This window comes from Grus americana, chromosome 11 (assembly GCF_028858705.1).
Source record: "Grus americana isolate bGruAme1 chromosome 11, bGruAme1.mat, whole genome shotgun sequence".
Lineage (NCBI taxonomy): Eukaryota > Metazoa > Chordata > Aves > Gruiformes > Gruidae > Grus > Grus americana.
The window spans coordinates 21,594,963-21,622,356 of NC_072862.1; the positions used below are offsets into that span (position 1 = coordinate 21,594,963).

Here is a 27,394-nt window from a genome sequence, read left to right on the forward strand (position 1 = left end):
CATGCTAATCAGGAAAAATACATTTTATTTCCATTTTTTGCCTTTAAATTGTTTTTATCATTGACACTCTCACAAATAAAATGTTCTCTCAATTTCCTTCTATTAAGAAAACCATCCAAAATTAGCAAACCCACCTGACTCAGTGCGAAAAATCTTCTGTTTACAACAGATGCTCCAAATTTATTGTGTCACACATGAATACTGCCAGAAATGTCCATTAACGGCATGATTTATGTAACATGTTATGTAAAGACTCCAATTTTCTTTAGTTTAGCTAACTTAACTAAACAAGGGGAAACAAGTTTTATCTTTGTGAACAGTATTTTCAGAAAAATAATAATAGTCAAAAAACTCAAACAATAGGTACTTTTGTTCATAAAATTCCCCACTTTATAGCACTTAGATGAAATCTTCTGCCAAACAACACACATTCCATAAAGCTGCTCAAGTAGGTCCTGAAGGTCAATGGAAGTATGACTTTCCTCCCAACTGTGACATGCCTGACAGTGCTTAGCTATGAGCTGGGCAGTTGTCATCTCAGTGTCATGAGAGGAGCATACAATTTTTATGAAAGGATGCAATACCTGACAAGTTTCTCATTTCAAATGCTCTTTCCTAGACTAAAAGTCATTGTCAACGTTTTTGGATTCAGAAGGTCACACTTCTGAGGAAGAATTTACTTTTCATCAAGTATACCCTGCAGAAGCACCCAGTAAGCATCCTCAGAAGATTCTAAGGCTGAACTTGTAAGTGCAGAAATAATGTATTTCAAGAGGACAGCTTCATATCTAATTAAGACTCAACGGACTCTCCAGTTCCATAACTCCCTGACAGAAGTAAAATTGGGACAGTGAATATTTTGAAAGAGCCTGGGGGTACTTTGGAAAATAAAGCTAGCAATACATAGAAAATGAGTGGCTTTGGTTTTTAATTCATATGTACAATCAATCCTTTTTACTCAGGGTTTCTAAAAGTCTAAGCTATAGCATACAGGAAAATTCATTTCAGTATTTACACAGTATAATTCCTTCGCCCTATTACCATCGAACCTTCCCCCACTAACAACAGTTCCTATTTTAGCAGTAAAATTGGGCATGTACATTATTAGAATGAACTTCTCAAATGAGTTTTAATCTCCTCAAGTTGGCAAAGCAACATCTGCAAAATATTTAGAGAAAAAGTACCATTTATTTACCCAAACACAGTATGTCAAGACTCAAGATGTCTTCCTTAACCATCCCTTTGTCATTTTATATAATTTCTTCATACTGTAAGTTATAGATTTCTTTGCCCCTAAAAAAAAAAGAGACACAAAACCCATAAAATATCAACATTTAGGAAGGCTAACTGGAATACTAGGTTCTTAATACATTAAATAAAATATTTCCCTAGAAGAATGACAACCTAATCCATCAGGCAGACATGCAAATAACCTTTGTCACATTTATAACAGTAATAATGACACACAAAAATACTTTCAATACTATCAAAGCATGCAAAATTTAGTAGGTTTATTCTGAAGGCCTGACGATGTTGCATACAAGCATGTATAGACAATGACCACGGTATAGCAAATGTAGATATTCATGATAAAACTCTTGAACTAGTACACATTTACATACTAGTACAGAATTTACATCATTGTTACTAAATGCTAAATATAGGAAGGCTTTTAAACCACCTGTGTCTACTGCAGACCCTCACCAAACCAATACATAATGCTTTTCAAGCCCTGTCTGTTCTACTGCTCGGTAGCGTGTCCAGCTGAGTAGGATTGTACTCCGGCCTGGTGATGGACACCAGCAACCCAACAGACTATATTCTGCAGCAGGACACCCAAGCAGGATTTAGAGAAAAACAAGCTGTTAAGCATGCAGGTTAATTAGCTGGCCACATCTGTGAGAAGAATCTAGTTGTCGAAGCATTTCAGCTCTTGAGACAGGAGCCCACCACCAGATTCTGTAGATTAGATGAGGCCTAATCATCAAGATTATGCCCAAAGCTGTGCAGCCAAAATTTTGCTGAAGGGTAAAGGGAAGGAGAGAGAGGGGTGAACTAGGACAAGAGAACAGTCTGCTCAAGCAAGACAAGCTAACTCTGCATGACTGGTAGACAGCAAGCTTTATACTTCCAAATCCTGCTTTACCTATTTCTTCTGCTAATCGTATTTTAGTTAGCCTCGCTTGATGCTATACGTCAGGCACTTGGTTGCCTTGTTGCTTCTCAATTCGAACTGTGTAGAATTGGTCTACATCACACTGATGCCCATCTTGATTAAATGCAATCAAACACTGCACATCACCAGCAGCATTCCAGGAGAAACAAACCCAGAGCACTGCTATGCAAAGGCTTGTGAATTAAAAATGAATTTTTTTTTTTTTCATACGAAACGTGCTGCTGACTGTTGAGGTAGAAATCTGTTCTGGTTTCAACAAGTTGTAAAGTAGATTATAACCTTCTTCAATATTTTGTTATTGCCTCATCTTAACTAATGGCAGCTACCATTTCATAACTGAGAGAATAGCACATCTGCAAGAAAATAAAACTGCTCGACTCGCATAATGAAATGACATCTGTGTCCTTAGGTAAAAAACCAATAATACTGAAATGATGATGGGTATGGAAAACCAGATTAATAAGGCACATACCCAGGTGAACTGAAAGAAGCCAAAACAACAAGTTGATGACATACAACTATAATCTGGCAGCACTGCCAATATCAGAAGTATACAATGGACACCAGCGTGAATATCCTGTCACAGGGCTGTAGTCTGGACCAAAATTGGTTCAGAGTAACCCGCCTGTCACTTGTTTACAATAAACCTCATAAGAAGCCAGAATAGCGGTCATACACTAGCATCACCCTGCTGTAGCTCACAAGTAGTGAACTTTGGTAAATACCGTACTGATGCTAGGCCTACAATGAAGGCAGGCATTTCTCAATTTCATAAAGATACAGAAGGATTTTGCAGCAGTCATTGCCTCCAAGCTTTCACAAGTTTCAGATGCAAAGAGTTTGAGGATGACTCCCACACAATTTGTTAAGTGCATCCTTAAACACTCCCTGAAGTTCTACCAGAGATGAGCCTTCTCTTGTAGACCTAGAGTAAAAAAAGACACAGCCTTTTGCTGGGTTTAGTCATCTAGTATTTGGAAACTTAAAACCAAAATATTGTTAGTCTTGGCATTTCAGTGGGCCTCTGAGATCCTAGCAGTGAAACTACTTATTTTTCCTCCTTTCAGCTTTTTTTGATTAAAAAACCACCCCCAAAAAACCCCAAATCCAACATAAAACAGAGTCGCTTTTCATATTACAACAGAGTCTAATCACACCCTTAAATTCAAAACTAAAATGGCAAGTTGTGCAGCATTTAAAAAAATGCTTTGATTTTGACACTTACATGCACAGATTAAGAAGTATGGTACATTATACTTACTACAGCCTTTCTTATGTTTATTTAATAGAACACTGTTTACCTGACAAGACTGATTAAAAGAACACAGAAGCAATTCAGCCAAAAGTCACACAGTACGACACACCAGAATGCAAGGAAAGATCTTCTGGAACAAATGAGCAACTTAGACCCAGGTTTAGTCATCTACTGCATTGCACTTTTTTGAGGGGGGGGGGGGGGGGGGGAAGGGTATGATAACATTTGATTTTGAAAGGACCTTAGAAAGTAATCAAATATAGATAAAATACTTTAAGTGAAAAATGCATTCCGTATTAGCAGTCTAGAGTCACCAGAAGTCAAATGAGAACGCAGTAATAGGGAAAAGTGCATGCTCTATTTCTGAAGGAATGTGATGGAGAGTAAAAAGCCTATCATAACAAATATGCTGTATATAATCAGTTTTGCACTTCTTGCATCTCTAATAGCAATTTAAATAAACTCAACTTTACCTTTTGTAAGGAATCATCCACGCATATATTTTCAACTTACAAAACCACGTGCATCCCATATGTAAGCTCAAACTTTTCTATATTTAATAGGTTTTTGCTAAAAGCGAGCACACTAACGAAATCACAACGGGCTTTTCTTTGCAGCATCTCAAGTAACAAGTAAATAATCATGTAAATTCTGAAGTGTCTCACATAGCTGCATTAAAATTGCACACAGTGTAAGAATTCCAGTTGCAGAACATGGCCAGGCTGAGCTCAGGCATAGCACATACGTGAAAGAAGTGGTTCAAATCCCCGAAGTTAAAACTATGTAACTGTACAGCTTTGAAAATTACTGTCCAATCTCCTAGGTCCTATACTTCCAGGATACAGCCCCTCAAATATCGAAATTGCTCTGCCAGAATCGATGCTCTTCTGCCATTCCAATGACGGCAGTGTACTTCTGGAAGCCACGGTATGTGGCAAATCAACAGTAACGCAGCTGATACAGCCCTGCACTACCGTAATTAACTGCGCTGACACCACAGCCTGCAAGTCAGCTTGTTCTGAGCTTGCCAACCTACTCTGCCTCTTGCAGCAGCTCAACATGAAGATATTTTTCTCCTTCATATTTTTCCCCTGCAGGAAGCGCTCTACCGAACTCCACCCACTAGAGTCTTATGTAATAAGATGCTTACATTTCTGCCCTAGCACATCATGCTACAAAGCAAAATACAGGTTTATACATACAGCTGGTTTCTAAAGCAGCCCTCAGGGTGATGAGTCACATCTGTAGTAAAAGTTAATGGTTGTAATTATGGCTCAGTCTCAGAATCCAAAGCAGTTGGACCACATGAAAATGTCTTTCTACTTTAGCTATGAATCTGTGACTTAGTGGTTCCACCTCCCCTTTAGATTTTTCCACTATATGATATAGAACAAAGACCTAATGCACATGGAATCAAGACCACAACATTTCGGTGTAAACATAAGCTGTATCTGGTTTTACTTAATGATCCATGTTCAGTTTTTTGGAAGTGTTAGTGTGATAAGATAGTAACTTGGCTCTAAGTCCCCCAAAGTTTCCCAGTAGATATGCCTGGCTGTAGTCGTCTTTATTTCCTTTTAAAAGAAGAAAGACTAATGCATATACTGCTGAAGAGCTGTCATGTGGAGGCAAATAGTTTTATATTGTTAGTGCATCATGCACAGACGCATGTAAACTTTTTACACTTATTTACAGTGAAGTGCAGTGGTATGCAATATCTGCTCAGGCAGCTGATGAAGACAGCAGTTACCACAATTCTACAGAACATTTTATATGTAAAGCTGTTTCTTATAGTTTAAAAAAAAAAAACAAACACCACCTTGAAGGCATAGTATACTAACATCCCAATTCTAAGAAAACATGTTATTCAGAGCTCCTACAAGCAGTTGTGCTAACTTAAAAATATCTTGAACAATTGCTTCAGCTGATGATTTAGAATCATACAATTGTTTAGGTTGGAAGAGACCTTTAAGATCACTGAGTCCAACCGTTACCCCAGCACTGCCAAGTCCACCACTAAACCATGTCCCTAAGCACCACGTCTACCTCCAGGGATGGTGACTCAAACACTTCCCTGGGCAGTCTGTTCCAATGCTTGATAACCCTTTCGGCAAAGAAATTTTAATTCATAGTGTTTTATTTATAAGAAATTTTCAAGGCTTGCAGCATTCCTCTAGTAAGATATAAAGAAGAAATCTAAGCTAAAGAAGTATCAACATCTCCTTGAGAGGAGCTAAATATAAGAACTTCAGAATTAGTTCCCAAAGACCACGCAGACTCTGGCTATATGGGAAAATAAATCAAATGACGGTGCCATCTCTAATGGGAAACAGAGAGGCAATCTCACCACAGACTCAAAGGAATACATAGGCACATTTTCAAAAACTAAATAGGGCATTTAACAACAAACAAAAACATAGAGCTTGAGCTCAACTTTAAAACCACATTGGCAGAGGAAGATGAAAAAAGTTCTCTTAAATGGGTTGAAATTCTTTATTTTGCTTGTGCTCCTTGCCAATAATGTTAATACACAGCACGCCATCTCAGCAACGACTACTCCTGATTTACATTTAATTTGGAAACATGCTGCACATTGGACTACCATGCTACAGACCAGAGAGCAGGCATTTCACTTTGTTGTTGTTCAGATAAAACAATCAGCTAAGGAAATTTTGTGTCCCCCACTACATTTCAAAAAGAATGATGGCCATGAAACGAAAACGAATTCTTTTGCAAGCAGACATAGGACAAAAGTACTTGTACAGTTACTAGAAACAGCAAGAAAAAAAAAACCAGCCAGAGCTTATTTAATGGAACCACTGATTTCATGAACCTCTTTCATAATTCTCATTTTAGCTGCTGTTCTTAACTTAAGCACCACAGAAGGACAGAGTCATAATACTTTTCCTAAAGTTTCTACTAGAAAGTATGAAAATAGGTCTTAGGGGAATAGAACATTAGACAATATTTGGTTAAAGAATGAAGAAAGCCATACAGCATCCTCAGGGATTAAATTTAAAAGCTCAACACTTTCCTGTAATGCACATTCCTTGCATGAGTCAAGCAAAGACCTTCTATGTAAGAGCCACTATGTTTTGTCTGTGTACAGTATGTATCTATATGAATATTAGCTGATAAGAGCCCCAAGAAATGGCAAAGCAAGGTGAACAGCATTAATGCCTGCCCCCTAGTGACAAAAGTTTTTAAATTTAGAAACTGTGATTGGAAGAAAATCTTCATTAGAAGATACATCTAGATTTAACATAATTTCAATCATAAATATTTGGAGAGAAGTATTTAAAAAAAACCCCACCAAACAAACCACCAAAAAAACCTAAACAAACCCACAAAAAAGCAGGCAAAAGGCTTCTACTAAATAGCTCCAAAACCTATCCCTCCTGAATTCCAGGGAAGATCACTGAAGACTATAAAAACATCACAGGTAAGGCCCACACACAGGCTGGTGGGGAAGCAGGGCTATGCCTACATGAGCAAGTGAGGCAACATTTATTTTACGTGCAGCAGCACACGTTACAGACACACTCCTGTTCCTAACTGAAGCAGGAGGACTCTCCTTCTCCAGCCAGGGTGGCCTGCACAGCAATGCTCGGGAAGGTTAGCTCTACAGGCAAGCTCCACGCTCACTAAACAACATTCAAAGGTTAGGCAATGCCAGAAACAGTCATTTTCCAGATCTAACTCATTTCCCTCAGCACATAATCTGTAAGTAACCCCCAAAGGATCAATCCTGAATTCTGTTACTAATGGTTTTGGACAAATGCTGGCAGAAGTGCATAAATACAGTTAAAATAAACCAAACTAAATTATGCTAAATAAAATCTCCCAAGCCTCACTCAAACTTGGTTAATGTTTGAAGCACAGGATCACAATACCTTTGCTCTACCTGAATCAAACTGCAAAGCTACATTTTCAATACTGAAAGCACTGGTAGAAAATACATGTTTTTAAGTATCATTCTATGTAATGGGCTGGTTAGAAGATAACTAAATTTTGTTTTAAAATAAAAAAACCCAAACAACCCCACACTATATAGAAACCAAAAAGCAGTTAAGACAAAGGGAAGAAATGGCATTTCATGAATACCTAGTTTCAGGTGCATGAAACAGAAAACACGGTAAAAATTACAAGCCCTACTAAAGATGCATTAGGACCTCCCAAAAGTCTCATTAACAGTGTAGGCTGCAAGTGATTTACTGCATGACACACAAAAGGAGCTAATGATTCCCAGAGGTGATTTTCTATCTATCAGAACAGACAGAAGGGGAGCATAAATAAGCTGACAAATCTTAACTACTTTTATTCATACTCTTGCAGTTACACAGAGTTTTGCTTCATGGATCAGTCAGGCTGCTAACTTTCACAAGCACCGAATTCAACGTGATAACGCTGTCTTTTACCCCTCCCCTCCAATTATTTTGCTCTACAAAATCTACTCTGCATGGCTTTAGAAACAGATAGGTTACAAGCTGATATTTCTACAAGAGACATGATACAATATAAGAAGTCTTGACCACTAGCAGGTAATTCTGACAACAAATCCTAAAAGAAAAAACTCACTAATATGGTTGGAAACCTTACACTAGAAACTCCTACCTGCAACATGCCCAACTCATAGAAAACAAAAAATTTGCTTTTCTCAGTTGGAGTTACGTCCTTAGTCTCCTCCAGCTACTAAACAAAGTTAGGCAATAGTTTTGTTATACTTACTCCAGTTAATAGTGACTAGACTATTAACAGAAGCATATAAAAAGTACAACTGTTCCTGCTTATTTGATTCAGCAGACTACTAATGGTCCTGGAACACTGCAACTTGTGTTTATTTACGAGGAGGTATGAAGTATAACATGGAGCCACCAACTTTACTACTAAATGGGAAGGGAACAGCAGCTGTAGAAGTTTGATAAGGATGGCTCAGCAGGAAACAGCTGCTATATACAGCTGCTTTTAAAACCAGTAATAGCATCATTTGTTCATAATTGCTTTTGTGGAAGAATTAGGAATAGGTATGAATGAGTTCAGAAAATTATTTGAGCAGCTTCATGCAAGCAGTGAGGATTTTTCACTTTGCAGGAAATTAAGACTACCTCCTGATCAATTTTAAGTAAATGAAGGCTCAGGTCTTAAGTTTGTCTTTTAAACTGAGCTGCAGTGCTTTCAGCTTTTTAAAATGCAAACATCAGGGCACCTTAAAGTCAGATTTATTTCAGAACTCAGAAAACAGGATAAAGCTCCAGCTTTGTAACTGGCAGTAACTTTCATTCAGTTAAGAAGGCTTTGATAGCTGAAAAGCATCCCTAGTTTTCCCATGTTTCTACACAAGCAAGTCCTTTTTTCCCCTTCTACACCTTCTCTCACATTGACTTTGTAATACTGAACTCTTTTCTTAAAGTAATTAATTTTGAAGTATGAGAGTTACAGTAATATCTGATGTTCACCAAGTATAGGTTCAGTTTGGAATACATGATGTCTTCAAATACACACCTGTTTTCTGAGCCTGACAAAAACATTGGATCCTATCAAAGTTCTCCCTCAAAACTCACTCCCTCCTTTATTTTATGATGAAATAACCTTATAGTCTATGTAACACACCACTATGTACTGATCATTTAGGGATCCGCTCACATATAGAAAGCCAGAGTGAATTATAAAGTAACTCCATTTTTTAATACAAAAAGAGCAGAACTAGTGCACAGCCACCAAATCTGGCCCACATATAAACTGAAATTGAAGTCAGAAGTTGGTTTTCTGTTACTTCTGGGTTGTTGGGGGGGGTTTGCTTACTTGTTTGTGTAAGAGTCACATAGGCTCCAATTGCTTTTCGCATTTTACAATTTCTCAATAGTTATATCGGGCTTTCAATTAGACACCCACAAAGTTTATTCTTTAAACTCTTGTAACAAGACAGTCTTGGGGCCCTATAATTTTTACTTTATGAAATCAGAAGGCCTATGTTGATAGAAATCACACACATTCTTACCAGCTGTTAGTATGGTTTTAGCACTCTGCACTATACTGGAAGATCTCACAATTCCCGAAATGCCTGCAGATAGAAAAGCACACAGATGTTACCCATCCCAGAAGTCTGGTGGGGATTTTTTTTATCCTTCAACATGCACAAAAAAGTTAAATATTTTTCCAGTTATACAATCAAGCCAGCCTGCAATTAAAACATACATTTAAGTCAAGAAAGTTTGTTTCTGTTCTGCTTTGTCATACTAACTGAAAATATTCTCTAAGCTACTTTAAATTATTTATATAAAACATAAAAAAACCCTCAAATCAATATTAAAACAGCTAACAACCAGTAGGAATTGATCAAATTAATTCATTTAGTGTTCCCATTATTTCTCTATTAAGATGATTAGTCACAAAGGATCCAGAGCTGTTTCATTTAAGTGCCAGCATATTAACTTTCTAGAGCAGAACAAATTATACTCATTGTTTACTTCAGTATGAAATTGGGATTTTGCACTTCTCTGATCAAGTAGACATGTCCATCTTGTGCAGTGTTTTTCCTGGCTTTTTTAAATTATCAGCTTTTGGAGAAAAGGCTGGTATACTACTTTGCACTGTGCCACATTTAGTTCTCATTGACCAGTGATTCTTAGGGATTAATGGAATAGTATGTAAAATGCTAGTACATTTCAATAAATGGTTTATCTGTTCTAACACATACATATAAAAGCATACTGATACATGCTGAACAAAACCACTGTACATTACTAAATACTTAAAAATGTAGCAATGCAGCAGTCCCAGAGTTAGTCTTCCAAACTGTAAGTTATTCTTCTGCATTAACCAGAGTGTAGAATATAATTTCAAATACTATTTTAAAATCCTTCTTTCAAAGCTACTTCTATAATGAAGAACAAAGCTTAGGGAAATCCATGAACAAGTAAGAGGGATACAATATTCCACTGGAAAATAATTTGGGGGGGTATGGGCGGGGCAGGGAACAAATTATGTTGAGCTAGTACGATACCTAGGGAGAATGCAATTCGACTTGAGTAATCAGCTTTGTCTTGTACGATTACCAAATGGCTTGCCCTGTCCTTTACTCAGGTTCTTGAATTAGGAAAATCTTTTGGCCACGGAAGTGAAAAGGGGGCTTTGATTTCTTCTCCTAAGAGTATAAACTGCTTGGCTTGAGAAGAATAGATCTATCCAATGTTTTGATACTGAACTGCTGCTCCACTGTGTGCAGTGCCAGCCATGCTTGCAACACCCTACACAATCAGAACTGCAAGAACAGTTAGCTCAGGGTGGACAACTTCGAGCTCTAAAACTATGTGCACCTCACAACCATTGCAACTCCTGCTCCCAGATTCAGCTATTATCATACTACTGTTGCAGTGCAGCCATAGCAGCATAGAAGCTGCCACAGACTGACATGAAAAATGGACACCTCGATGTCCAGGTGCAATTCATCCGATACTGCCAGTGGAGAACTGCAAGCCTCAGGAGTTTTATTTCCCCGAACAGAAATTGGCAGAAGCACTCTCTCAGCATTTGGCTAGCGTCTAGTGGCTCTTGGGCATCCAGGGAGTTCTTGCTGTGCTCCAGGAGCTTGCAAATTGGCCACCTGGAACTAAGATGTGTCAAGTTCTTCAAAGATGTAAAGGACTCTTCAAGTACTAAATGCTTTCATTTTTCTGCAGAATAATAAAACATTGATGTCTGCATCATAAGTTTTACCTTGTTCATACAACATTATCTTTGCCTCAGAGATGCTGTCTTTGATGATGAAACACCTCAATCTGTTTCCTCAAAGCCAGAGTTTTCTGCAGAAGCTCAGGTATCTGGACTAACTATGAAAACTGGGAAAGGTAATGCCAGCAAACTATAGCATTAACTTAGCATTGTGATGTATGACTCGTAGGATATAGAGCTTAGTATTTAGATGAAGTTATGCCAGCCAATAAAATACTGAAGGTGAAAGCATCCCAAATGGAGTTACACGTCTTTAAGAATTAGTAGGCCTGCTTAGACCTACTTTTTTTCAGAATCCAAACCAAAACACATCTTTCAATATCAGTAGGAATGCTATTTGCTAGTATTTCAGAGAACCTGTTTGCAATCAAATCATACTTTTAGGACTGTATCTCAAGACTAACCTCTTGTTTTCATCTTCCTTCTCTCTAAATCATCCTTCTGAACTCAAAGAACAGGTACAATAGTACAATAGGCCTGTATATTTATCATGTCTTAAATGAGATTACAGCCACTGATCTAGGCCTACCTTGATGCACCACAAATCCGCAGTCAGGGTCATGGGCAACTTGCAGTAAAATTTCTTCCACATCTCTGTTTTTTCCAGGAGGGTCTACCAGAGAAGTTATCTTTTGTTGCAGAGTCCTTGGCAAAGCCATTAGTTGTGTAAATTGACCTTCTGGACTTTTATCAATCTGAAAGTTATAAGAAATAAGACAGTAAAAACATTCAGTGTTAATAAAGCAAGTTTTCTTTTTCAAAGAAGTCAGAAAAGTCTTCCGGCTATCTTTGACCACTGGTAAGTATCACGAAGAACACGAACCATTTCACTGGTAAAAGTCATTTGCAATGCTAATGAAAACTTCCCAAGCACTGGGAAATGCAGTATCTCAGCTCTGAACCTGAATAACAACTTGATGCAAAGATGTTAATTTTTATCCAAGGGAAGACTAATGTACATGATCTTGCTGCCTCTGCAAGCAACTGTTCATTGAAACTGTATCATTTTTGCTCTCTCCAATTTCCTTTGGAAACATAAGTACACTACAATAAAAAAAGAAAAAACAGTTCCCAAAAGACCACTTAGCTCAGTTTCTTCTGCCTGAATATAATCAAACTATACACACACTTATTTCAAGTTTCGTTTGAAAAACATTTGCTCTGCTTTAAACTCAAACCACATCTGGTTTGCATAATTTGAAGGAAACATTCGTTCCACGTTTTACAATCTAAATCAGAAATTCAACGACCCTTTTTTGAATACAATGATACCAACATGCATGCCTGTACGCATTCAGACAAAATGTAAGCACAAACACTGAAAAATGCATAATGAAGCAGATCTCTCCAAAACTGGAGGAAAATATGAAGCGCTCGATTCCTCCCACACAACTTTTTAGACAGTTCATGGAGACATCAGACAGGAGTCTAGTTGCCCTGTACACACACACACCCTTTAGTCAATGGGGAGAAAATGATATCCAGATGAATCACCCACTGACTACAGAGGGAGCCGACAATGAGCAGGCTCTTAACAGTATGTGGGAGGAATCCGCGCCTGAACCAGAACTGTAAGAACTAGTGTCTGCCTTCAATTGTTTTTGAGGAATCTTTTAAGAAAGAATTTTCTCTGTAACTCCGAAAATGTATACTTGGAGAAGGGGTTTCTATTCTGCATTAAACAGCACTCCTGATAGCAGTTATCCTCGTCAGTCTGGAGAGTAACTGCCAATAACCAGACCAAGCTGTGAGGAAGAAAGTATTAGAGCACTTTGCTCAAAATGAACAGTAAAATGATGGCATTTAATCAACAACCTTGAGGACTATTATGGAATTATGGACAGATTTATTATCCAACAACATATTTGTAGTATGCTACCAGGATTTGTTTAAAGGTAACACAACAGGGAGCAGTATTCTAACTAGCCATTTTCTTGGAGAAAGCATTACTGATTCTTTTCAAAATTCATTTAAATACTTCTTCCACTAAACTGTTCAAAAGCACATTGATAAGAAAAAATGGAGACAGCTGCAGTGTAATACAGATTCGCCCACGCTATACTCCAAAGCATTGCAATAAAATTGTTTACTGTACTCAAGCTCGCTTATATCTGTACTTCAGTTTCTAACAAAGATACATCCTAAAAGGAGGCATTCATGAGATAATTACCAAGATGACTTGAGGATAAAGAGATGTCCATGTCCATGAGACAACCCATGCTATTTCTAACTTCACATTTAAGTGTATATCATACTTGGATATTCACGCACAGACCTCTATGCTACAAGAAGAAAAACTGCTGTTGGACCTGGACTGTGGCATCTCTCCCCTAACTGCAATGTTACACTTATACCTTATGTCAGAAAGATAGAATTCAAGATACCGGTCATTTTGGATACCTGCTTCCCAAATACTAGGAAAAAATTGTTTTAGTATGGGTATTTAAAGATAATGCCAGAATTTCATTTGGGTTTAGTCAACTGATCTTCATAACTAGCACTCTAGGGTTTTTTTTGAGAGATGCAGTTTTTGATTGCAGAAAGTTGCACCTCTAAGTTACGGCCTAATCTTTTTAACACAAACCATATGTTTATTCATCACTTCTAGACTGTTGTTTCCATATGGTAGTCATTAGAACACACATTTTAAAATAATCTTCTCTTGTTCCCTTGCTAGGGCTCTAGTTCTGTGCCCATACTCAAAGAAAATGAACAGTAGTTACTACATATGCAGAGACTGGTATTTAAGGCAAGTCTTCTGGCTGCAGAATTAACTAAACAACAGAAATATAACAAATAGCAAGTACAGTGACTACAACTGCTTGCCTTAGAGTACGGCATAATTCTTGCCTTCTGTCAATGTGATAAAGCACTTCCACTTGCTTGTTTTAAAAATGTTTTGAAGAACACTTGCCTCTAGCCTTCCCAGATGGTGCTTATATACCACTTGAGGGCAGTCCTGTAATATGTTACTGTACAGCTTCTGAAAATGGGGAACATTAGGTTTCACGATGTTCTGCACTTTCGACCTGTCTTCTCCTATTACCATTCTGAAATCACCTGGTCAAGAAAAGAAAAACAGTTAATTCATTAGGAAAAAACGGAAAACTCAAAGGAGGAGAATGTAACAGAAACCAACACTGTACAAAGCTGCCATCTAAAACTTTATTCTCAAATTCCACCAATGCCTATATAATCTACAATAAGGTTCACCTCCTAATAATAAAAAAATACTATTCCAATACCTTCAAACACAGAAAAAACTATTCAGAATTGTTACGTGGCCTCTGATATGCTGTAATGTCATCAACTCATGTGTCCACATTTTCACTTGGACAACAAAAAAATTCCAGCTGTCAAGTTCAGCCTTGAAAGCTGCAGTAACATCGTTCTATTCTTTGCAACCACACATCAGTTTCAACAGATTACTGAACAGATTGACCAGCCCCAATACTTTGTTTCTTGAAACAAAGAATCTTCAATTTTCCAATATTGAAAGGAAATAATTTGCATTGTCTCTGCACTTCAAGTGTAGTACCTGAAGTACAGCTAATGGCAGTCACGGTAAGATCACAGTACCATCTTTTCCTCTTAGCCATTTATTTTGTTAGTAATTTCAAAAAGCAACTCCTTTTAACACCACTGTTACATTACTGACCCTTACACTTTCTTTTATGATACATGACTGAAAAGTTTCAAAGAGAGTAAGTGAAAAGACAGTCTGTAAAAAAAGCATTTATCTACCCCTGTTAGGTACTACAGTGGGAGCTCCCAGGATTACTAACTGGGAGTTGGAGGCCCAGTGCAGTACATAATCAACAAACAATATCCTGGATCAATTAATTTTCCCCACTTCCTGCATTCAGGATATACATGTTGTTGCAAGGTGGCAAGTTGCTAGCATTACTTAGTTTATTTCAATTTATGCCAAACCACAAAACAAATACTTCCCATACAAATGGTATTGACCACTGCTCTCAAAAAAAGGCATAAAAAAAATAAAAGGATAAACATTTTCCAAATTAAAGCATGAACAACTCTTCAGCAGTCTCCAAGGGGACTGATGAGAGTAACACATAAAATCAATTTTGTCTGCTAGTATATCCTATGAAAAGTAAGACTTCAAAGGGCAGCAAAACAGAATATCCACAAACATGTAACTGACAGCCATTTTCTTGAACATTCCCAACCAGGAGTCTTATTGCTTTAGCTTTGTTCACACAGCAAAGCCAATTTCAACGTCTTACAGCATGGTAACTGATCTCCCACATTTTTGGTTAATTGCACTGTTTCAAAGGATATATAAAAGAGTACCTTGGTCACTAGTGCTCACCAAGAATCTAATGACATTCCTGGACAGGTTTCAGGTGGGCAGGTATGCAGCCCTGCAGCAAACACCCCTGCTTAGCAGCCCTTAGCCATCCCACTGCCAGTACCCTCTTCACTTTACTGTCGCTTTCAAACAGATAACGATTCAGAAAAAACTGCTAAGGAAAAGGTGAACACATTGCAATTCATACTGAGCAGAGAAATACTATGTAAAGAACAGTAACACTCCTCAGTAGAATTAAGCTGCAGCTTATAAAACTTACCTGTGCTTTTTTTAAAAGCTGAATTTGCATTTCTATATGAGCAAAGAAAGTGCTGTGTAAAGTACAACTCAAAGTAAACTTGTTCACAGTGATTTCATTAAGGATACCAACATTTAAAGAGTAATGCTGAAGTAAATTGTTACAACTAAATCTTGTATTGAAAAGTCATTTGGAATAATTACTTTTTTTTCCATACCAATTCCATAACCAAAGAAAGGAGGAAATTCTCTTACCAAAAAAAAAAAATAGTCAACAAATACCAACCAGGAGGTGAGTGTTCAACATACATTGAAGAATTATAATCTGGATCTTTAAGTTAACTAAACAAGAACCTTAAACGCAGCACACTGAAAAAGTAAGAGATAAAGGATAGGTCAGTCTATCAGATGAATCAACTTTACATTGAGAGTGGAAAGAAATTTTTTTTCCAAGGTTTGCAACCATTAAAACCAAAATACAATCCATACAAACAGAAAATAACTCCCATTATCTCACAATACAGTTGTTGGAGCATGCAGCAGTGTACGCCCAAAGCAAGAGTGCAGATGACTTATCATACATTAGACTTCCTACCGTGGTACCACAGCTCCAACTACAGCTTTTCTCCTCAGCGACTTCAGACATCATATACTAACCAGAATAGGAGAGTCCTGCAATCTGCATATAGAGGTCTTCTTCAGAGAAACTTTCTGGTAACATGAGAAAGGCTGCTGTGACTGCACTCTTCAGATTGCTAACAAGAGCAGCTTGCAGTTTGCTATTCTCATTCTGGGTCAGTATTTTCACCTGAAAAAGCAGAGTCATTGGAAGCAAGACTTCAGGAAAGTGCTACTGAAGATGGAGCTAGAAGTGTTACTCCACCCAACATGAAAAATAGTAAGAAATTTATTTAAGATTAGATCCTGTTATTATGGTTCAATAGACTAGAGTCTCCCCTTTTGTATACACAGTGGGAGATAAAGGAACATCTTTTTAAGAATTAACAGCCTGCTACAAAAGGCTGTTTTTACAAACATGTTCAGAACTGCTATAAGCAACAGCCATTAACTAATCTCTGCAGAGCAAATTACCTTTTCATATTAATGAATTTAGGATTAATCAAAACAGTAAATATGAATGCATCAACAGAAATACTTCATATGTGATTATGCAGTAAGAAAAAAAGACCACTGTCACACTGAATGAGAATGGAAAAGCGGAAAAAGAGTTCAGTTTTCATATTCATCTTCATTATTTTTTAATACAGGACTCCTATCATATTACTTCAAGTAGTTTCTTAGACATTAGCTGTCCTCCTAGAAGAAGGAGGGCTTTATTTTCCACTTTGCATGAGCAGACTGTGGACTCAATGGGAACATCACATATACATGAAGAACAGATCACTGAAGTTGAGTGCTTCTACATGACACAAAGTTTATTTTTAGAAAACATTCAAACTGTTCAAGACCAACTACAGAATCCAGTCACCTCATATATGGAAATACACTGGAATAAAAAGCAGATCTTCAGTAAGAACTGAATATAGAATCATAGAATGGGTTGGGTTGGAAGGGATCATCTAGTTCCAACCCCCCTGCTGTGAGCAGGGACACCCTCCACTAGACCACGTTGCCCAAAGCCCCATCCAACCTGGCCTTAAACACTTCCACTGATGGGGCCTCCACAGCCTCTCTGGGCAACCTGTGCCAGTGCCTCACCACTCTCACAGTAAAGAATTTCTTTCTAACATCTAATCCAAATCAACCCTCCTTCAGCTGAAACCCATTCCCCCTTGTCCTGTCACTGCACTCCCTGATAAACAGTCCCTCTCCATCTTTCCTGTAGGCCCCCTTCAGGTACTGGTAAGCCACAATTAGATCTCCCCAGAGCCACCTTTTCTCCAGGCTAAACAATCCCAACTCTCTCAGCCTGTCCTCATAGGAGAGGTGCTCCAGCCCTCTGATCAGCTTCGTGGCCTCCTCTGGACTCGCTCCAACAGCTCCACATCTCTCCTGTACTGGGGCCCCCAGAGCTGGACGCAGTACTCCAGGTGGGGTCTCACAAGAGCGGAGTAGAGGGGCAGAATCCCCTCCCTTGACCTGCTGGTCACGCTTCTTTTGATGCAGCCCAGGACACGGTTGGCTTTCTGGGCTGCAAGCGCGCATTGCCGGCTCATGTTGAGCTTCTCGTCAATCAATACCCCCAAGTCCTTCTCCTCGGGGCTGCTTTCAATCCATTCCTCGCCCAGCCTATAGTTGTGCTTGGGATTGCACCGACCCACATGCAGGACCTTGTGCTTGGCCTTGTTGAACTTCATGCGGTTCGCACGAGCCCACCTCTCCAGCCTGTCAAGGTCCCTCTTGATGGCATCCCTTCCCTCCAGCATGTCGACCACACCACTCAGCTTGGTGTCGTCGGCAAACTTGCTGAGGGTGCACTCGATCCCATTGTCCATGTCGCCGACAAACATGTTGAACAGAGCTGGTCCCAGTACCAAGCCCTGAGGAACACCACTCGTCACAGTTCTCCACGTGGACATTGAGCTGTTGACCACAAGTCTTTGAGTGCGACCATCCAGCCAATTCCTTATCCACCGAGTGGTCCATCCATCGAATTCATGTCTCTCCAATTTAGAGACAAGGATGTCATGCAGGACGGTGTCAAATGCCTTACACAAGTCCAGGTAGATGACGTCAGTTGCCCTTCCCTTATCCACCAACGCTGTAACCCCATCATAGAAGGCCACCAAATTTGTCAGGCACGATTTGCTCTTAGTGAAGCCGTGTTGGCTGTCACCAGTCACCTCCTTATTTTCCATGTGCCTGAGCATAGTCTCCAGGAGGGTCTGCTCCATAATCTTGCCAGGCACAGAGGTGAGACTGACCAGCCTGTAGTTCCCTGGGTCTTCCTTTTTACCCTTCTTAAAAATGCGGGTTATGTTTCCCCTCTTCCAGTCAGTGGGAACTTTGCCGGACTGCCAGGACTTCTCAAATATGATGGAGAGTGGCCTGGCCACTTCATCCGCCAGTTCCCTCAAGACCCACAGATGCGACTCATCAGGTCCCATGGACTTGTGCACCGTCAGGTTCCTTAGATATTCTCGAACTTGATCTTCTCCTACAGTGGGCGGTTCTGCATTCTCCCAGTCCCTGCCTTCTGCGACCTGGGCAGTGTGGCTCAAGCATTTGCCAGTGAAGACTGAAGCAAAGAAGTCATCGAGTACCTCAGCCTTCTCCATATTCTGGGTAACCAGGTCACCCGTTTCATTCCGGAGGGGACCCACATTTTCCCTCGTCCTCCTTTTCTCACTAACATACCTATAGAAGCTTTTCTTGTTGTCCTTGACATCCCTGGCCAGACTAATTTCTATCAGGGCTTTGGCTTTCCTAACCTGATCCCTGGCTGCTCAGACAGTTTCTCTGTATTCCTCCCAGGCTACCTGCCCTTGCTTCCACCCTCTCAAGGCTTCCTTTTTTTGTTTGACTTTGCCCAGGAGCTCCTTGTTCATCCATGGGGGCCTCCTGGTATTTTCGCTTGACTTCCTCTTTGTTGGAATGCATCACTCAGCTTGGAGGAGGTGACCCTTGAATATTAGCCAGCTGTCTTGGGCCCCTCTTCCTTCCAGGGCTTTGTCCCATGGTATTCTACCAGGCAGATCCCTGAAGAGGCCAAAGTCTGCTCTCCTGAAGTCCAGGGTAGTGACCTTGCTGCGCGCCCTCCTCTCTGCCCTGAGGATCCTGAATTCCACCATTTTGTGGTCACTGCAGCCAAGGCTGCCCTTGAGCTTGACATCCCCTACCAGGCCCTCCTTATTGGTGAGAATAAGGTCCAGCATGGCACCTCTCCTCGTGGGCTCCTCTATCACTTGGAGGAGAAAGCTGTCATCGACACATTCCAGGAACTTCCTGGATTGCTTGCACTCAGCTACGTTGTCCCTCCAACAGATGTAATATAGACTATATTATATAGAAACATATCATGACAGAACATTAGACAGATGAAGTCAGTCTGGTTTACAAGATGGCTAACTATGCTCTTTCAGAAACAACTCCCAAGAATACCGGCTTGTTGTGAGGTTCTGTCTTTTTCGAGTGTTCTGGTTAAGTGATGCTGTCTTGCTTATAAAGGGCAGCTTCTTAATATTTGTTTACTCTCAAATACCTTAAAAGGCGAACCTGCTGGCAGTTATGAACAAATCTATCCAACTTGCTTTTTCTCCCCAAAAGCCCATTCACACACAAGTGAGTTGCAGTATTACTTGAAATTCTGTCCCTACATATAACCTGAAACAGCTAAGGTATCCTCTGAAGTAAATATTTTCCTTTAGGAATGTAAATACTTTGATAATGAAGGGAGGAAAAAAAAACCCCAAAAACCCAAGAACCAAGATTCAGTGAAGTATGAGAAGCAGACATATCTGCTACCCAAAATTCTTCTTATAGAAAGGACATTGACAAAGCAATGTCATGGGTGGCCAATACCATATTCAGAACATATGTTTCAATTATGGTGAAATCTTTAAGTGGGATAAAACTAGAGCAATATCTCATTTTGATATGATGGTGAATGCAACGGTATGCAGGCTGCTTGTTTCAATCATTCTGCACTAAATCCTAACTTCTCCTGCAAATTACTTTGTATTTTTTAGCATTAAAATGAAAGACAATGATAAAACATATTAAAATACAATACATTCATCTACCCAGAGTAAATTTTACTTCCTTGAAAACCATGGGAGAAGTTTACTGAATGCATACAGACTTGCTCAAATAAGATCCAATAAACAAGACAGGGTGGTCATGAGGATAAACTAATATTTAAAATCTCATCAGTTAATTCACTTCTATGTACTTTCATAACTTGCTGCTACAGGGAAGCTCTAAGGAAAGACAGAAGAGAAGTCTGTGGCACCCCAAGCAGTCACACAAACTGCTTATACCTTAGGCTAGCCCTGGAAATAGCAGCAAGTTACTGACACGTTTTAAGAACACCACAGTTACAGCCTTTTAAAAGGTGAAACTCCGCAGAGATGCTATTCCTCCTCATGGAAGACCACAGACTTGCTGTAGTGAAGTAAAAGGAAAAAATCTCCTCCTTTGTTAAAAACACTAACACAAACTAGAATTTTTTCAAAGGGAAATAACACACTAGGCTTCAAAATTTGAATGCCTGAAACACTGCAGTAGCGATACCATTTATGAACAAGTTGTTTTAAACAATCTCATGGGAAGACAGAATGCAATAGTTATCACCCAGGTATGACAACGATGAATGTTGATTCTTGGTGTAAATCTTAAAGACCACCAAAGTTAAGGAAGGCTTTTTCATAGTACAGAGAATTTATGTGGCATGGGACATAAGTTCTGATCATATGGGGGAAAGAAGAAGCCAATTTATTCTGGTTTTACAGTATACGGAGAATTCAGTTAATGAACAGTAGACACTAAAATTATTAAATATTTTAAATGAGATATATAGTCAATTTTATAAATAAGCATGACCCTCACTCATCACAACATTTTAAAGTAAGAAATGTACTACCTTCGCTGCTAGGAAATTCATACACAAGAAACTGCAGGCACGTGTAAACAAAGATACTTACAGACAAACAAAAGACACAAAGAAAATCTCATTATAGAATGAAAGGTGTCAAAAGCAGTATTCCAGTTTGCCATTTAACGACATTCACACTCTGCTAAATATTATGGTAAGAGGATTTTTCCATTCTCTTTCAAAAAAATATTTCTACAGATTTGGACAATGGAAAAATTCTCTAAACAAATAATGTGCTCTGTTACTCCTTCTTGGGAATTTTTATACTATAAAAACACCTAAACCTCCCAAGACCTCTCTAAAAAGTACAAGATATTTCTATACACTAGTCATACTCCTCTCTCTCTCACATCACTTCCATTTATTAAACACTTCCTTCTCTTAGTAGTTTCTCTAGGACAACAGTAAATACAGCTGCTTACACCAAAGCAATTACTTACACTGTATGTTTAACAAAAATTCAGTAACACTTCAGATGCTTTTTAAAATCTTCTTCCTCGGAAAAGGAATCGTGTGTCACTTGTGCTTATTTATTTTACTTTTTAGGCACAGATGCTTTCCACCTCCCCCCCCCCTCCAGGAAATCTGTCAGTTAGGGAGAAGTTACAACTAAGTTTATTCAATTTTTCAAAACAGTTAAAGGGGAATCTAGCTAATCAGCGTTATAAATTTCATCTAGGATGAAAAGCCAATAAACTTTTAACACCAACAAAGAAGCCTGGGAAGAAAAGTTAGCATTTCTAAGTGGCAAATCCAAACTCCATGTATCCTGCCAAACATTCTGGAAAGATTACTTGGTCAGGGCAACCCGTTTATAACAGAAACAAAACCTCCAGTGAAAATTAAGCCAAGATTTTCAAGCCAGAGCAAATGTTTTAGCTCTTGTGCTAGAAGAGCTTGGATAGTTTTCACTCATGGAATGACAGCTTTGTAATGGAACACCAGAAAGGCACCGAGCTCTTCCTCCTCTATATGAGAGTGAGGAGAAAATTCCCAAACAAACTGTTAAACACTATTGTCTGGCTTCAGTCAGCTGTGGCCAGAACTAGCACAAATGGCAAAAGGTATGCAAGAGATTATAGTGTATAAGAAAACAAACCTAACCCTGTGTCCCCTCCAAAAGAGGCTTATTATACATTCTTAAGGAGGTAAAAAAAGCTTTCTATCATTTCCACTTAACACACATGTATCAAAACATCAAATCTGTTGTGAAGCCAGAACCAGCAGACATTTGAAACATGTACAACAGATCTAAACAAATTATTTGGTCATTTTGATCAACACAGTATAACATTCAAAATCCCAGTTAGTGATTTTATAGTCTGTACAGGGAGAGACAGTTTAAACATTCACCAAGTAATCTTTCAGTCTAATTCTAGATCAAGTCCTGCAGTCTTTACTCCATACAAATTCCTGGAGGCTTTCTGGAAATATTTTGGACTGATTTCTTCTTTTATCTATTAAACAAATATGCAAGAAGATATCTCTGCTGTCATGTTAACAACTGAACAAAATACCAAATTCTGCCTTCTTGTGCTCCCATTGAATTCAAAAGATATGAAGCATAATTTATAGATATTAAGATGAAAAATCGTAAAATAAATCAAAGCAGCAGCAAATGCAGTTACACTGAAAATAAATACTCACTATTCATTGTTAATGTGAAATTCAGAATTCTTCCTTCAGTTCTTTTTCTCAATGTATTATGTTTCATTGTTTACAAAGATAACAGCTGTTCTAACCTGTACCGAGCTATAAAAGAATCTCTAGAGTCAGAGAAAAAACAGTGCTGAGACAATCTATTCAAACTTTCACCCCAAGTTTTTAGTTAAAAGCATAATTAATTTCTGTTCTAAGACTTGAACAGAGTTCTCCTCTCCTCCCCCCCCCCCCAAGAAATTTTAACTTAGCACTGCTGCCATCTGCTGAAAGAGCACACTGAGTCAGGCACTCCTGGGAAAGCAAAGACTTCCTATTTTTTATGACACAAACATGAACAAAACCCAACATTCTTAGCACATGGTTCAGTCAGTTATACTTGAACAATGCAATCAACTAGATGGTAACTGCACAGCAAAGCAGCTTTCATCTTTAAAGATTTCCATTACTTAACTGTGTTAAATTTTGGTGACTCCTATAATTTGTTGTAAAAGGTAAACGTTACATTTAATATTAAAGGGACTTTGTGTTAATATAGTCCACTTAGTCAAAATTTTCTACAGACAGAAAACTGTGATTAACATACTTACCTTTAGGGTTGATTTTTTTTTTTTCCACATAACACAGAATATCATTAAGGACTACTTTTCACTTCCTTTCTGAGAGATTATCCCTCTAGGACTAGATCCCTAAATTAGGGCAGATTATTTGTTCAGTACTGATCCTTAACAGTTAAAGTTAAAACTACAACTGGTAATTTTCAGCCCTGTGATTTCCTGCATTTCAAGATAGATAACTGAACAGACTAACAGTTACCGGTTTTTGTAGGCGTCCAGCAACATAGAGAGTCTTCCAGTGAAGTAAATCATCAATCAGGGTATCAGTGCTAATTACACCATATTTTATCATCTGGAAAAAAAGCAAAATGAAGGCTTTTGAAAAACCATGTATCTGCACCATTTTTACTACATGAAACTTACTACTTACTTACTCTGTCATTAATTCTAAGGAACACACACCTCCAACAAAAAACCTGGATGCATAACATTAAAACATTGAAATGTTTTAATGAACACAGGAGGTAAAATATTCCTATTTACATGCAAACAACTGGGAAAAAAAGGTGGAACGCGCAGAATTCTTTAAGATCCTTTCAAGAATCAAAGTTACAATAAAGTCACACCAGGATCAATCACTAAAACAAAATACTTTAACTCCCGAAGAAATCTAGTCTAGACAGACATTGACACTGAAGAGATCTGAACATTAAAATACAACTGTTCATAAAAAGATTTTGGAAAGGTTACGATCAATTTTGTACCAGCCAAATGTTACAATAGTTGGAATAATCCACAGTATCCTTTATGATATTGAAAATACCCAAGACATAGTTTGTCAGAGATTTAAAATAAACAAAACCCCTAGACATTTATGTGTCTTTTTCTTTTGCTCTTTGATGTTAGAAAACAAATTGTGATTTTGCAGTTCAGTTTGTGTAAGTGGAAAAAAGATGAACTTTCAACAGTTTGTTACCAATGTGCACTTTCTGAGTTTCCAGAGATTACCACCACAGAAAGGCAGTCAACTCCAGATAGCAAAGGACCACAGACTGTGGTATGACTGAGTCATTACAGCAGGAGATAAGGGCAAAAAGCACCACGAACACCTCAATTTCATAGCAAAGATCATTGGTCCTTAAAATAAAATCCAAAATCCCTTTTTATGTAAAGTGAACAAGGTTTAAACCCCAAATACTTGCCTCATATATACGCCTTTAAACAAAACAGCAAGTACATAACAGACTACTTTATCTACCTCTCCAACTTTCTACAAAGAATTCTGACATGTACTCAACATTATCACAGCTATGTGTGCTCTGAGAAACTTCAGTTAGGTAGATATTGCTCACATGGCGTTTTTTTACGACTATCCTTCATTTCCCATCCTTCTTAAAAAAACTTGCTTTCCCTATGTACAGTTTGTACATGGCAAAAGTTACTGAAAATCAACACCAAGACAGATAGATATAGCCTTTCCCTCCCCTGACTCCTATCTGCACTCCTTACCAAACACAGTCTGCACATAGACGCGGGAGTAGGACTTGCTGGACAATTACTATTTATCTGGAATTATTAATTATACACAAGCTTCACAGGTCAGGATGTTAGCCATTAAACAACACAGATGTAAATTCCAACTTGCTATGTTAAATATTTGCATTTTATGTCAAACAAACAGTAAGAATCCACTTTGCTATTACTACATGGTCAACTGCTGAAATTAAGGCCTTGTTTCCCCACAATACACTTTACAACCACCAAAACTGGCAGACAACAAGTAATAAGGAATATAAAACCAGTTTCTGAAATGCTTTAGTTGTAAATTCCAAGCACTGCTTGCACTTTAAAGCACAAGAGCAGCTGTTCTGTTTGCTTTTAAATGAATGTTCTGTTTGTGAAGCAGTTTTGGAATATAAGTACTGAAGATGCTATGAGTTAAGGATCAGTTACAATCTACAAGACTTGCTTCCTGCACAGAAATCTACGTTAAGCTAATAATTTCAATACTTCACACACAAACATTTGACGTAATTTACTCAAACTATTTGTACTTACCCTACCGTTACATGGGACTAAAGTATTGTAGTAAATCCCCGCTCCATAGCTCTGTATACTACTTATCTGTTTTGGCCCAAAAAATTTGAGGAAGGAATAATGACTCCTGTTCTTTAACAAGTTCATCATATGCCAGGTCACAGAATCATCAACAGCAAACACGAAGTCCAGCATATTGTTCTGTGGATAAAGAGAAAAATATTGGGGTTTATATGTCGGAAAACAACCAATGTTAATCATATTTATCTAAGATATACATAGTGTCAAACTACCAGGTAATCATTTTTTCATGAGTAAAATAAATCCAAAACCAAGCATTAATGTCAAATACAGTTTAAAGGTTCTGATGAAGTTATATGTTTTCCAGTCAGTCTAGCAGAGATGGCCCAAAATTCTCCTGTCTTCCTGGTTAAGTCACCAACCTTCAACCCTCCAAAATGGGAGCACGTGATGAGATCTCCGTCATCCTACTTCACAGCTCAGCTTAACAGCTTAAACTGCTCATGAACAGGACTTTCGCTAATACACAAGGCCATGAACTAGGAGATGTAGGTAGAGAAAGGGATCTGAGAGCTGGCAGCAAGAAACTGCACTTATAGTGTATTCACTTGCTTTTGTCAACAAAACAGTCCAAAGACTTGTAATGTACAATATACATCCTGCTCTTCTGAAGAGATCAGTCCACAAATTCCCTGTGCACAGACAAGTTGAAAGTTTACAACTCATACCTACAACAAGCTTATATTTGGAGTGACATTGCTTCAAATTCATTAGGCCCACCACTCTCTGTGGCTTACTAATTGGTGGCCTACATCTTAGCTAATCAGTTAATAGTACTATAAAGTTGGTCCGTTAGCTACCTTTTTTCCCCATTCTTTTGTGTGAGGATGAGATGCTGTTAGAGCTCTGAAATTATTATCCCATTTTTCTCTTTTCAGAAAGGAAAATTAGATGCGTTTGTGGGGAGTGCTTAATAGGCAAACCATAATGAGCAATATTGCCTATTAACAACTTAAAAAAGGTTAAACACATAGAAAATAAAAATAAATCACTATTTCCAAGCAGCTTGACCCTCAAACAATGAGGAAGCACCAAGAATGCCACTTCAGCATGACAACACATTTTGCTTAAGTTGCCCTCATACTGTGCACAGCAAACAGTTTGGAAGAGCTGTAACTTTTTTAAAGCCAGCAGCAAGCTGTGACAGCCAGCTGGCAGACACAAGGCTGCAGGACCACCTGAACCACACACAATTATAAAACGACTGTCAGGGGCCACCCCAGAGGCCTCCCGGGCAGCCTACAACCCCCGGTGCTCTCCCTCAGCACGGACCGGGACACTTGCCCACTACCTCCCTGTTCGGTAAGGGATTTGGGGGGGGGGGCGGGGGGGAAAGGGGGGCTTTGCCCCCTCTCGTGCACCAGCCACAACCACCAGGCCAGAGGCAGCTCCAGGTAACGCACCTCCACGCCGAAAAACCGAAACGCACAAGGCCCACGGCCACGGCGGCCCTCCCGCCTGCCCCCGCCACACATACGCCGCGGCGGCTTGGGGGGAGCCCGAGGGCCCGGCCCGGCCCAGGGGCGGCCGCCGCGCTCACCTCGCCGTGCTCGGCCGAGGCCCCCGCCTGCCGGAAGACTCCGGACCCGTAGGCGAAGGCCAGGCTGAGCTCCTGAGGGAAGTGCGCCAGGACCCGCCGGAACTTCACCCCCGAGCTCGACAGCACCGGCAGCGCCATAGCGCCCGCCGGGCAGCGCCGGCCCGGCCCGCCTTCCCGCCGCGCCGCCTCGCCTCACCCCGCCCAGCCCAGCCCAGCCCAGCTCCTGAGGCGGCG

At 39.2% G+C, this 27,394-nt stretch overlaps 1 protein-coding gene across 3 annotated transcripts; it reads right to left on the minus strand.

The window, feature by feature from the left end:
- TAMM41 (TAM41 mitochondrial translocator assembly and maintenance homolog) lies at positions 1 to 27,394 on the minus strand. 3 transcript variants are annotated; one of them, XM_054838791.1, is made up of 9 exons: positions 27,161 to 27,394; positions 25,561 to 25,740; positions 23,762 to 23,854; positions 16,390 to 16,540; positions 14,077 to 14,222; positions 11,692 to 11,857; positions 9,430 to 9,492; positions 1,196 to 1,293; positions 1 to 274 (listed from the first exon to the last, which is right to left on the minus strand). In XM_054838791.1, the coding sequence occupies exons 1-8, from the start codon at positions 27,296 to 27,298 to the stop codon at positions 1,217 to 1,219; spliced, it is 1,014 nt and encodes a 337-aa protein (XP_054694766.1). In that variant the 5' UTR covers positions 27,299 to 27,394; the 3' UTR covers positions 1 to 274; positions 1,196 to 1,216. The 3 variants fall into 3 exon arrangements, with proteins under 3 accessions (XP_054694766.1, XP_054694765.1, XP_054694764.1); XM_054838790.1 differs by having other exon boundaries at positions 1 to 1,293; positions 11,692 to 11,863; positions 14,083 to 14,222; XM_054838789.1 differs by having other exon boundaries at positions 1 to 1,293.

What these genes read in the sequence shown, in the direction of transcription:
- TAMM41 (XM_054838790.1), bottom strand. Translation starts at nt 27,298, where the DNA reads ATGGCGCTGCCGGTGCTGTCGAGCTCGGGGGTGAAGTTCCGGCGGGTC. An exon ending in TAGTCCCATGTAACGGTAGG is followed by an intron (nt 23,855 to 25,560) that starts GTAAGTACAAAT and finishes CTTTTTTTCCAG; the next exon opens with ATGATAAAATATGGTGTAAT. An exon ending in TGCAGGACTCTCCTATTCTG is followed by an intron (nt 14,223 to 16,389) that starts GTTAGTATATGA and finishes TTTCTTGACCAG; the next exon opens with GTGATTTCAGAATGGTAATA.